The following is a 13,195-nucleotide window of genomic DNA, read 5'->3' on the forward strand; positions in this document are numbered from 1 at the left end:
CTCACTTCCTCATCCACGACTGGTTTAACGGGGGTGGTCAGGCCCTGCCAATCAATCAATCAGGGATTTGTAGAGCCCACGACTCACATGTAAGGGTCTCAGGGTTCTAGTGGCTAGGGGGATTTCAGGCAGCTTCGGTCATAGGGAGAGCCAAGTTTTGAGGCTCCTCCTGAATGCTTGCAGGTTGGGGCTTCGTCTGATGCTGAGGGTGGTTTCGTTCCAGGTCTTGGCCGCAATGTAGGAGAAGGATCTGCCTCCCGTTCTGGCTATGTGGGTGCAGGGTATTTCGGCCAAAGCTAGGTCAGTGGAGGTTTCTCTTGGGGTGCGTAGAAGGAGATTCTTTCATTGAGGTATTCAGGTCTGGTGTTGTGGTGGCGTGTATGAGCAGCTTGAAGATCACTCTTGTTGAGGATAGGCTGCGGCGTTCTGGACGGTCTGGAGTTTGTGGAGTAGAGATTTGTTGGTCTCGGCGTAAAGGGCGTTTCCGTAGTCCAGCCTGCTGGTGATGAGTGCGTAGGTGACCATCTTCCTGGATTCGGGAGGGGGGTTCCATTTGTAGGTTTTGCGGGGTGTGCGGAGGGTGTTGAAGGATGGGTCGTTGATTTGTCGGTTCATGGTGAGGGAGGAGTCGAGTATGATGCAGAGATTGCGGCTGTGGTCTGTGGGTGTTGGAGGGTTGCCGAGGGCGGGGGGCACCAGGTGTCATCCCACGCAGAGTGGGTGGATCCTGAGGATGAGGACTTCCGTTTTCTCCGAGTTGAGCTTCAGGCAGCTGCTACTCATCCAGGATGCAACGTCCTTCATTCCTTCCTGGAAGTTGTGTCTGGTGATGTTGGGTCTCTTGGTGAGGGAGAGGATGAGCTGAATGTCGTCTGCTTAGAATACTATACTGAGTCCGTGTTTTCTGACTGTTTGTGAGGGGTGAGGCCATGTAGATATTGAAGAGCGTGGTGCTGAGAGAAGATCCTTGGGGTACTCCGCATCTGATATCTGTGGGTTCAGAGGAGAAGGGCGCGAGTCTTATTCGTTGAGTTCGGCCAACGAGGAAGGAGGAGGTCCAGTCTAGGGCGGTTCCCTGAATTCCAGCGTCGTGGAGTCTGGCGGCTAGTGTGCGGTGGGAGACGGTGTCGAAGGCTGCTGAGAGGTCCAGTAGAATGAGGGCTGCAGTGTGGCCTTGATTGAGTAGTGGGTGGATGTTGTCCGTGGCGGCTAGAAGAGCGGTCTCGGTGCTGTGGTTGCTGCGGAAGCTGGATTGAGAAGTGTTGAAGATTTTGTTGGATTCTATGAAGTTTGTTAGCTGAATGTTGACTATCTTGATGATTTTGGCGGTGAAGGGGAGGAGAGAGATGGGCCTGTAGTTCTTGAGGTCCATTTGGTCTGGGGAGGGCTTCTTGAGGAGGGGGTGCAGTCTATTATCTGTCATAGTTCTGGTGCTATGGCGGCCCTGTGGAAGATGTGCAGGGTGCAGGAGTCAGTGGGTGCTCCGGAGTGTATGCTCCTCATGGTCTTTTCAGGGTTTTCTGGGTTTACGGGTCCAGGTGAGGATGGTCGGCTGGTTGGTGTTGCTTGTGGAAGGTGATGGGTCGGGGCCTTGGTCCATGTTCGTCGAAGTTGCCGTAGAGTGCACTGGTCTTGTGTTGGAAGAAGGAGCCAAGTTTGTTGCAGAGAACTTGGGAGGGAGGGACGTCGGAGGTTTTGCTAGGGGGTCTGGTGAATTCTTGTATGAGGTTGAAGAGTTGCTTGGTGTTGCGGGAGTTGGGGAGCATTCTGTCCTGGATCAAGTTTCTATTTGTAGATCTGTTACGTTGGTGGTGTGCTGTAGTGGCGTTCCTGTAGGTGGTGCGTGCTTCAAGGGTTTTGGTGTTCCTCCATGCTTTTTCAAGTCGTCAGTGCGAGCGTTTTGATTCTTGGAGGTACGTGGTGAACCAGGTGTCTTTAGTGGTGTGCTGTCTGTCTGAGTTCTGGAGGGGTGCGAGCATGTTTGTGGAGTTGGTTAGCTGCAGAGTTGGCGTTGGTGGTGGGGGGAGGAGTGAGGTTGAGGGTGGCAGTGAGGTGCTCTTCAGTGATCTTGCTAGAACGACATGGCTTTGGCTATGTGCAGTGGGTTTTGAGAAGTGGATGCAGTGGTGGTCCGTCCAGAGGGGTTGCATGGTGTGACTGAAGCGTAAGTTGATTCCTCTGGCGAAGATGGGGTCGAGGGTGTGTCCCGCCTTGTGGGTGGGGCTGGTGACGAGTTGCTTCAGGCCGATGTTGGGGAGATTGTCTAGGAGGGGGGTGGAGTTTGGGTCGCTGAGGTTGTCGAGGTGAAAATTCAGGTCTCCGAGCAGACGTAGTCTGTGGAGGCGAGCGTGTGGGGTGTGATGTGGTTTGCGATGGTGTTAGTGAACGGGGAGGTCTGTAGACAAGAGTTCTGCATAGAGCTGTTCTGGGGTCGACCTGGGTCTGGAAGTGGATGTGTTCCATAGGGTAAGAGGAGTTGTTCAAGATGGAGGTTGTCAGTCGGAGGGAGTTTATATGGATGATGGAGAGTCCTCCTCCAGGGTGGTTGGGGCGGTCTTTCCTCTGGATCTTGTACAAGTTGGGGATGGTGGTTGCGATGTCCGGTGCGGAGCTGGCGTTGGTCCAGGTCTCTGTGAGGAAGGGGACGTCGGGTGAGAGGGTGTAGAGGAGGTCTCGGATTTCTATTGTGTGTCTGTGCAAGAAGCAGAAGAATGCAGCTCAGGGGTTTGGGTGCGCAGGCGTCCGGTGGGTTGGGCGCCAGCTGTCGGGGTCCGGAGGTGGGTGAAGGTGCGGCAGCAGTGTCAGCAGGAGAACGGGCCTTGGGTGGTTCTCAGTGTCCAGAGCTGGCAGTTTTGCATCCAGGGTTGAGTGCGTGAAGGGTTGCTGAGCCGTAGTGGCGGTGGGTCAGAGAACCAGGGTCCCTGGCGCTGGTAACAGTCGGGTCACGGACAGGCGCAGACTTGCTTGCTTTTGTCATAGCTTCCATTAAGTAGGGGTCAGGGGGAAGAGCAGCTGGGAGACGTGGGGGCAGCAGCGGTGGGAAAGGGATTGAAAAGGCAAATGGAAAACAAAAACAAAACGGAAAAACTGCACAATTAGACGAAAAAGGCAAACGTATACAAAAACAGAAAGACTGGCAGAGCGAGCCAGCAGAAGAGCAAGGCTCTCCCACTGGACCATGAGGGATGAGGTGCAGGCGGGAGCCTGATGGGTGGAGGAGGGCCTCGAACACCTACCTGGAGACCAGAAGGCCCTGGGGCAATGCCTTAAAGACAGAACTGCATGAGGGGAGAGCAGTTTCCTGACCAGGAGGTTTCCCTACCCTACAAGCATTGTTATTTTGCTCCCCAGTCCCTCTCATATGCCACATGGGCGGTTTTCTTAGATTGGCGGGAAGCTCTGCGCCACCTTGAATGTGATGGTAAACTTGCTCAACAAAACCCTATATGGCACGGCGCCTGGCTGAAGGAGGTGGCAGCGCTAATCGGCGTTAAACCATGGGATACTATTGGGATCTCTCAACTAGGAGACGCGTGGTCAGGTACACACATACGCTCCTTCGCAAACCTACAGGAGTCGTTCGCCCTCTCCCGCACCCAATTCTTCAGGTATCTCCAGGGCACACACTGCATGGCCGTATACACAGCATGGAGCCCCTCCCGGAGTTTAGTCCACTGGAAGAAAACATCCTAATGGGTAACCTGGGACGCGGGAGAGTTTCCCAAATCTACTGGACCCTCATAATAAACCCCCCTGCTCGCTTAGCAACCTCAGGACCCAATGGGAGGGCTGGGTAATCCCGTTTGAAGAAAACTGGTGTGATGCCCTGTTGGTCCCCTGCGAACTTACCATCTCTTCCAAGCTGCGATTAATACAGACATATTACCTCTAAGCAGCATTCCTCCCTCTCCTCTAAATCATGATCGTGTGTGGGGAAGTGGCTCAGCCTCTTACTCGTTTTATTCAATTTACCACACCTGGGAGACCAATCGTCTTTTACGTGTATATACTCTGGCTTTCATGGTTGCAACTTGGACCTGTGATATCGCATGCTAAATCCATACCTTGTTTCCTATTGGCCACCTTGTGGCTGTTGAAACCAAATAAAAATTGGTTGTCAAAAAAACAACCACCGGTAATTCTAAATGCCTCAGGAAATGGCGTATTGTAAAGAGGTGTCTAGCACTCCCAGCCTGAAATGTTAAATTGGTATAGCATTGCCCACCATATATGCTTCCATCACAGCGTTTATTTTATTTTGGCGTTTTTAAGCCGGCAGCTTATGTAAACTTGCCTTTATACTCCCCTACCGAGGGTATATATTTGATCCTCCATATTTATACCTAGATCATACCAGACCACTTTTTTAGGTCTCGCCTTGCTATCGCGTAAGCGATCGCAAAGCGAGACTATAGAGAGCGGGTTTGAAAAGTGCTCCCAAAAAGCGGATTTCCTTGCTAGCACGCGCACAATCACGCGCATCGTGCCGCCATGCAATCCGCCTTTTGGGAGCACTTCAAAGGGTCCGCTCCCCCACCCCCAAGCGCGCGCGCGACACGCTCCGCCGGGCTTGCTTTTTTTTAATATAAACTTTAAGCGCGAGTCGCGCGTGCGGCCAGTGCTGGTTTTATCCAGCAATTAAGCACTCAACCACACTTGACAATCGTTGCAATAACGTTCACCTGCCACAAAACTCCGTTTTCAATTAAGTGGTACAGAAATCATACATTTCTATGACGCAACTAGCGCCTGAAACCGTATATGCCATGTATAGCAAAAACACTGTTCTGCAGTGTGTTCAATTATGACAAACTTGAATCGTGAGGAAGTTCGTGCACGAACATTAAAGTGACTCGCAGCAAGAGGTGGGTGGGAGTTTTTAGATAGCCAGTAATCAACTGTGTACTTCGTGACTGTTGCGTGATGGTGTTGGCCCTTGTTACACTAGGAAGGGTCCGTGTTGTGAGGGGTGTGTTCTGCTCACTGCACAACATGCTAGCTCCTCCCCACGGGGAGCAGTGACTACAAAGCAAGGAAGAAAGTAGCACCGGTCCTCCCACGAGGACTCGGCGTCCAAAGATCACGTGGAAAAACCAACCCGTGCAGCTAGCGGCTTCTTACATCTTGACTCCCCTTAGAGTTCCTGCTCCACGTGAGAGGGTGTTTCGGAACTTCACCTGTCTGCCTAAATGGATGCCTCTTATACTGGCTGCACCCCAGCCACTTTTGGGGGCTCCGCCGGGAATGTTATTAAGACCTCTGATAGACTATCTCCTCTTCTGCGTCTGACAATTAGGATATCTCGTGTATGGCTACATTCATCAGTCCGTTTGTATTTAAAAAAATATTCAAATCCCCCAAACTTTTTCCTAGGTGCCCCACGCCAACTCTGCACATCACGAGGCAGTATAGTTCTGATTCGACGTCATGCCTTTTTCTTCACCACCCTTTAGTTCCGTCTTTTGATTTTTTTTTTTTCTCCATTCACCGTTTCCAATATTTCTCATCCTCCCTTTAAACTTTCCCTCGTGCGGCCAAAGCCTAATGATAAAGTCCCGTCTCCCACTAACTGCAACGCACACTAACACCGACTACACCCAAGTCAGCTGCAGCCAAGGATTACTCCAGCCTGGCGTACCCTCAGCTAGAGGACCATAATCCCTCGGAGCCTCCCTGTGTGTTCCCACAAACTCTTGCACACCTTTCATGCAGATAACTTAGTTGTCTGGGTTAAAGTTATAAGCGGTCCCCGTCTTAACCAGTGGGGGCACAGTTCGGCGGACTCATTACCTCCCAGTGTGCATTGCCATCACCTTCGATGGTACAGAAGAGCCTAGAGCTGGCGCATGCCGGCTAAACACCATATAAATCCAGGCTTTCACCTGCTCCAATGCCAGCCACACCTAACGAGCTTCCATCGTCACCCGGCAAATATCACTCAGTCCACGAGGATCACGCTCCTGGGGGTGACAGCCAGCCTCCATCACACCCACTCCGACATGGCGGACCCAACTGCATTTTGTTCGGCTTAATCGGCAGTACCTGCTACTAGTTCTTTCGGGCGGAGGGGCCCCACCTACTTGGAGGTGGGGGACATTGGTGTCTTAGCTTTACACTAGCCCTTGTCACGCCGGTTGCAATGGGTGCATTTCATGGGTGCAGCAACGGCAAGTGCTGCCCCAGTGCCCAAGACCACTTTTCACCACTCTGAAAGCCACACTCGCAATGCACAAGAAAATTGCAAAAAGTGATGTAGCCATAATTAGTGGAACAAAGCTCTTATTCGTTTCAGGCACAGTGGTGAGGGGTGGCAAGAACCATGTCAGAATACAGCTGCAGGCGGTGCCCTCTCCCTTGGTGATGCTGTGAGTAAAGCCCGAATCTGGGGATTTCGGGGGGAGGGTGTCATTCCAATGTTGCACTATAGACCAGAAGTGGGCTGTTTGAAAGGATGTGGCACATCTGCAGCGGAAGGGCTACGATCCTGACTTACCCACTGTGGCCAGCGTGTCCAAGTCCTCCAGCTGGTACTGCTGTGGCTCCTCTGTAAGCGGAGGCGGCGGCGCCTGCCTCCCCGCCCACTAAACAACTACTAGCCAATACCAAACGGCCTTGGTCTCGGCACATGGCGCTTATTGGCTGCGGCACGTTCGAAGAGGTGACGCGGAAGTATGGGAAGGCTCCGCCTACTGTGTTTAGGGCATGCAGCATGGGATATTTACAGTTGCATGGTGCATGTCTCACTCGCTCAAGGCATGAAATACGTATTCTGAAAATCTGCTCTTCCAGATACTAAAAAGGCCCGACAACTGGCTAAAGCGTACACAGTATAGTGTGTACTTGCCCTTTTCGAACATTACCACGAGCAATAATAGGCCAAACCCCTGGATTGGATTGGAGGAGCGTAATGGCACTCACTACCTCCTCTCCCTGCTTGGCAGTGACTGACAGCTGCTTTTTCCAATGGGTGCATAATGCAATAGGTGTGTCCCGTTACTGGGGTTTTCGGATCTTGCCTGTCACGTTCCGTATGACTCTCTGCTTTCCTCCCTCCAAGTTTCAGATCCTTCGGGTTGGCTGTTGCAATATTTGGTGCATATCAACAGCCAATCGGAAGGGTGAATGGTTCCGCCCCGTTGTTCACCTGTGGAGCGGGTGGCGCTTTGTGTCTATGACTGAGGGTGTGGCCAGACCGGCAGCTTTCATAGCCTGCACCCACCCGCTCCTCAACAGCTGCATAGCTGTCCTTTAACACTGGCAGTCGCATTCAGCCCCAGACACGGACAATTATGCTTTGAAGACAATAGAAATATCTTTGAGCTCATGTATATTGTTATTTACGGCCCGTTGCGGGTTAACAGAAAGGGTTAATCTTGCTAGGTGACCTATTTGCAAGAAGCATTTGCAATGCAATAGGTCTCGCATTTACGCGATTTTGAGCTATTAACATTGCAAATAACAATGCCTTTTATTTTTGATTTTAAAACCTAAAAGGCGGTGTCATTTACAATGCCAATAGCTTAAACTTGCGTAATTGCGAGACCTATTGCATTGCAAATGCTTGTTTCAAATCGAGCTACTCTTGTCGTACACCCCCCTAGCTTTTAAAACTTATAGAGATTCCTTATGTAGGCCTACAGTAATAGTGCGGGCACAGAGACTGCACCAAACTTTATTAGTAGCAGCATATTCGGCCCTATAATATCTCTGCTCCTTTTCCAGAGTGGATTTGATGCTCTTTATGCCCTCTAGCTTCACACTTCCCGGCCCTGTCTCATGCTGGATCCCAGCAAATTACCCTCCCTTTTCCTTTGTTTCATCTAACTTTCTGAGGGTGTCAATTTTTCAGTCCTGTGGGTTAATCAGCAGGTGATTTTTAACATGGCACTCCATTTGTTTCTATGCATAGCACATCAAAAACCTGTTTTCTGATTTGGATATATTTTGGGATGACTGTTACTCTATCTTCTCTCTGTCTTTTTCTCTTAGTCTCCCTCTCTCTCATTCGCTCTTTTTTTTTTTTTTTTCTTTCTGTGTGCATTCTGTTCTTCAAGGACCGGGTACGATACTCGGAAAGTAAAACCTTGTATGTGAGGAACGTGATTAAAACTTTGGTACATGCATTGAGTGTATGTAAATGAAACCATGTTTTTGCTTTCAGCTTGGTGGAGAGGGGCATTCGTCAGTAGAAGATGCTTTTACTACGATGGAGCTATACCGGCTTGTGCAAGATCAGTGGGAGCAAGAGCTCAGTGCTAGTCTGTGGCCCAGTCCACCTTTCCAGACAGCAGGAGATGCCTCGGATAATGAACAGTTTATGGACGACAAGTACTGGCCAGAAGAGTTCAATGAAAACTACACCTAAAGAGTATGCATGCAAAGGTGGAAGATCTTCCTTGCGATGTTCCAGCTTGTTTTAAATGTGGACGTAAACCAGTTTTTGTATTATGGAGTTCTTTCAAAACCTGCTTGTCTCTTCTGCCGTAACCATTAACCTAAAGAAATGCTGCTACTCTTAACAAAGAATTCCTCTTTGTTTAAATGAGTTACTGCTTACAGTTCTTGCCTTATGTCTGCTGAACGATAGCTAAAAGTTCTCTAATTTTGAAACTTTTTAAACAACATTATGTCAGTTACTTTAATGAAAAACATTGCACACAATGGGCATGGTGTTTTTGTATGTTCTGAGCATTAGTATGACATATTTGTATTTTACTTAATTCCTCTGTTGCATGCATATATTTTCTGTAATTTGTGAGTGCATTGCTTTCAAACTGGCTGGCTCGGTTTTATTTGTGAATAAGCAAGTACAGACTGCTTGTGATTTCCTATATGCCCATAACTTCCCTAAAGTATAATTTAATAATATTAATACTATTTATTTTATATAAATACCCCAAATTTTTTGCTTTTTTCTATGTTTACACATAAAGTGCTGTATTTCATCAGCAAATTAGCTTTTTCTTTCTGAATAATAGTAGAAATAAAGGGAGAGTGGGAGACGAGTGCTCGAATCACAAAAGTCTATTAAACAAGCTGTCAGGGATGCGCACCCAATGGAAAAAAAAGTCAAGCAGTCCTTGGTAAACAATTGGTTAAAGGAGAGCTCTAAAATCCGGGTTTCTGTGCTATGACTTCTGTAGACGTCTTTCTCACACATGTTTAAATTTAAAGCACAGAGAAGCTATGTAAAGTGGTCTTTGAAAAACAATGTCAAACACTTTGTGTTGGCAAATTTCACAAACTGATAATTTTGCTTTTCAACCGCTCACTTTGAAATACCACCTTTTCTTTGTAGGCCTGCTGGTGTGAGTCCACATATTTATCGAAAAATTGTTTGCCCCTTTTCTTTGCACTTTTTTCAAAATTATAGTACTCTAGAATGCATCGTCGTTAATGGCCACCTTAGACAGACTGTGAAATTGGCAACTGCTTATGTACAGGATCAAACCCACTCATGACATTTTTAAGAAGTGCCTCAACTAATGTCTTTAAGAAAAAAAAGTGTGTAGAGAGTGCTCCACATAGCCAGGTATCCTTTAATTAAAGAATATTGAATTTACCATCACTTGAATATAAGTTATGTTAAGTAATATTTCTCATATATTCGCTGTGTTCGGAGTACTTCTTCAAAAATAGTGTTTTCCGAGGATAGGTCTGACTTATCAAAAAGTGAAGACACAAAGGTATCGGCTATACATAACAAAAAAAGAAAAAAACAAGTTAATGTTTCAACACAGAATGGTTCTCTGGTTCAGAGCACACTGCACGATGCTGTTGTCATTTACGTACTGATTTGATTTGTTTTCATTTTTAAATAGTAAACAATTGCCAAGGTCAACATTACAAACCCTCGAATTGATAACATTTGATAGTACAATGTATTTACTAAACACCTAATATATTATTGTGCAGTGTGCATCTGCTCCCTATGTAAAGCCATTTTATCATTGCTGTGAACAGTTTTATGAATGTGCGGCTGTGTTATACATACAAATAACACCATCCATTCTTTGTACATTAAAGGAACACTGTTAAACTGCACAAGCTATTTAGTTGTGTGAGAGGTGGAATTTATGAATCCTAAACTAGTGCTTTCACAACCATTCTCATTCTTACTATTTACTTGTATGAGTATTATTGATAAAGTATCTTTGGAGTGTTTAATGCATACAGAATTATAATAAGTGGCATTTCAGAGGTGTCACGTGGGGTGCTTCTCCAGGTTGGGTTGATTTTTATTTTTTTTATTTTTGGGGGCGTGCTTTGCTTGCTGTTTTGATTGGCTTTATATAATAGCTCTTAAGTGTAGTATATTTATTTGAATGATTGCCTCAACTCTTTCATTTAAATGGTAACGATTTGCATTTATATTCTTGGCCTGTACCCCCCACAAGTATTGTGCGACAGAGATGTGGTTCAAACTCCATGCATGGATAATTGTCACTATTGCTTTGATGCAGTCCACAAAATCGCTTCTGGAAAATGGTCCTAGCATTACACTATAAAATCAGCCTAAATGGTAATGTTTCCACTTTAAAACCATGCAAAAGTAAAGAGTGCGTTTTTTTGCATTCTGAAATAAGATAATATGGCTGACTGTGTTAGTAGTATAATGTGCATTAATGCAATATATTAATACAGTACAATCTTGATGGTAGTATAAGATGGGTGTGTTTACTGGTATGCTTCAGGCTTGAATAATGGAAGATATTTATTGTGGGCTGGGGTTTCTGCATATGGCACTTCAGTTCTGAATGTTTTTCACCAACAACGCCTTTTGTAGTCTACAAACTGATCATAAAATTCAATAGCCATCAGTTTCAAAGTTTGTATAAAAACAAGCGATTTTTCCTAAATTAATACCCTAGATCTATAAAATACCCAATTTTTCATGTCTGGAACCAAGTTAATTCACTTTTTTTTTTCTTTTTTTCAAAAAGACACAAAGTGCAAACATGTTTTTTACTATGCCCTACATAAGAGTACCAAAACGTCTACAGGACTACTGACGTACAACAGTACCTATGTTAAAAAGGTGTGTGTCACAGAAGAAGATAAATTTACTTACTATTTCAATCCGGGTGGACTGTGTTCTTTATTTTCATCTCTCAACGTGTGCGATTCTTTGTAAATACCCTGTTAAAAATGGCTGACCTATAATAGTTATGGTTACTGTTTTTTAATGGAATTTTATCCGTGAGGCCTCCAGTTTCACAGCTTCTTGTGCTTACATAGCTTAAATTCTACGCCCTGCATGCCATTTTATGACCAGCCTACCCTATCAAATGTATTTCAGTATGATGCTGCTCAATTGTGACCATGTAAAAAATCGAATACGTTTCAGAACACTGCAATTAATGATGTCTTCTCCTTCATTATGATGTGCATCATCTCTAAGTTGGTGCCAGGTGAAAAAAGTGCTGCTAATCGTGAACATTTGTTTCACTATTGTCTGTATTTAAGAGAACTGTTAAAATCCAAACTGCACACCGTACTTAACTCTACATTTAAATTAATTTTGAGCAAACCATTCAATTCTTGTACAAGCCTGTAAATTCAAAGGATTTATTTATATATATATATGTATATATATATATTTATGTATAAATGTCTATATATTAAATATAATCTTTACACTTGGAACAGATTGGTATCCCACTTCTTACCAAATCATTGCCATACTGTTTAATTTTTTACATGATAACTTAAATTTGTTGAATGGACACTGCCTAGTTGTGTAAAAAATACGTTTCATGACATACTGTGCACAAGTTTATCATGCTGCAGTCTCTAGAGCCATCATAGTTTTATTTCCAGACTTAATTTGAAGAATTGTCCTCCTTTCTGAAAGTTAGGGTTGCAGTGGGTAGTTAACTCCGTCAGTATTGGTGAAGTATACATTTGTACCTATGTAAAAATAAATAAATGGAGATAATTATTGAAGTTCTTGGTATTGCTCTGCTACAAAATATACTCCAAATGAACTTTTTTAAAACAGTTATGATTGTGGTAAAATTGTACTATCCCTTGTAGCTGTAGATAGGAGGGATGATGAGGTATGGTGTTAATGAGTACTTCTTTGCAAGCTAGTTGTTGCCGCAATAAAGGGGGTCACCACCTGTTTAGGGGTTCCTGATAGGGGAAAAGAAAGTTTGAAAAAGAAACTGAAAACAAAAATAAAGAAAGAAAGAAATGGAAATACAACCAGGTTGTTGATACAGAACGTGTTGTTGCCAATCAACAAACTAAGCATATTTTGAATATCATGTATATTGTAAGTTCAGTTGCAATGCTGCATTGTTATTCTGTGTGTTATGATGACCGTTTGAGATGAATTCGATTTTTAAAATGGTACATTGCAGTTAATGGGAATATTCACATAGTGATTTCAGTTTCTTTTTATTCACATCTGAAAATTATTTATCTAACTGAATTTATTCCTTTTGTGGGAAAAGTGGGGCTACAAATTAGTCAGAATTTGTAGTCCAGTTTATAAATAGGAAGGCTTTACTTTTTCTTTATATTTGCTATATACATTTCTATATCTTTGCTGATATAGAATACTGTATCATTTTCTATATCTTTTCTGATAATAGGGTAGTCAATAACTGTAAGTCAATGACTTTCAAACCTGCAGATAAAATTCTAATTAATTTTTTTCAAAAGGTGTGATGCACTATGTGTTTTTGATATGTTAGGCCCATCTTTGCTCTTGATTTGCCCTCTACACGTTTTAGTGCCTATGAATGGTAGAGCTCTGTTTCAAAACAAAATATCCAATGCTACACCAAGTACATTCTTTCATGTTACAGGATAAGTGTATTTGACATCAGCATGTACTTGGTGAACACCCACTATCATTTGTCCCACTGCCATTCTTAACCTCATACTTCTAGTAAGTGGCCCTTAAGACAGGGTGCCTCTTTGCACTGTTCATGCGTTTGATCTTGTGATTCTGGCATAGTTTTTGGGAAGTTTGATAAGTTATCAGTAACCTTATACAAAATCATCTGCAGCCAAAGTAAAACCGCGGATTGGTTGTCCACTCAAAATATATATACATATATATATTCTCAAAAAAAAACATGGGTTTCGTGGGCGTTGTAGTTAGCTGGACGTTTAACTCGTACAAAACCATTGAAATTCCCCCGTTATAGTTAGTTCAGCTAACTATAACTCGCGCGCCCGCAAT

At 44.7% G+C, this 13,195-nt stretch overlaps 1 protein-coding gene across 2 annotated transcripts in view; it reads left to right on the plus strand.

Annotated features, from left to right (window-relative positions):
• Positions 1–11,946, plus strand: part of LOC146860543 (apoptosis-enhancing nuclease-like) — a 99,303-nt gene extending 87,357 nt beyond the window's left edge. For both annotated transcript variants that reach the window (XM_085644464.1, XM_085644465.1), the window contains exon 4: positions 8,162–11,946. In XM_085644464.1, the coding sequence (XP_085500590.1) occupies positions 8,162–8,365 (204 nt within the window). In that variant the 3' untranslated portion in view covers positions 8,366–11,946. The remainder of the gene's footprint in view (positions 1–8,161) is intronic.
• Positions 11,947–13,195: the final 1,249 nt, after the last annotated feature.

Source organism: Triturus cristatus, chromosome 3_1 (assembly GCF_964204655.1).
Source record: "Triturus cristatus chromosome 3_1, aTriCri1.1, whole genome shotgun sequence".
In the NCBI taxonomy this organism is placed as follows: Eukaryota; Metazoa; Chordata; class Amphibia; order Caudata; family Salamandridae; genus Triturus; species Triturus cristatus.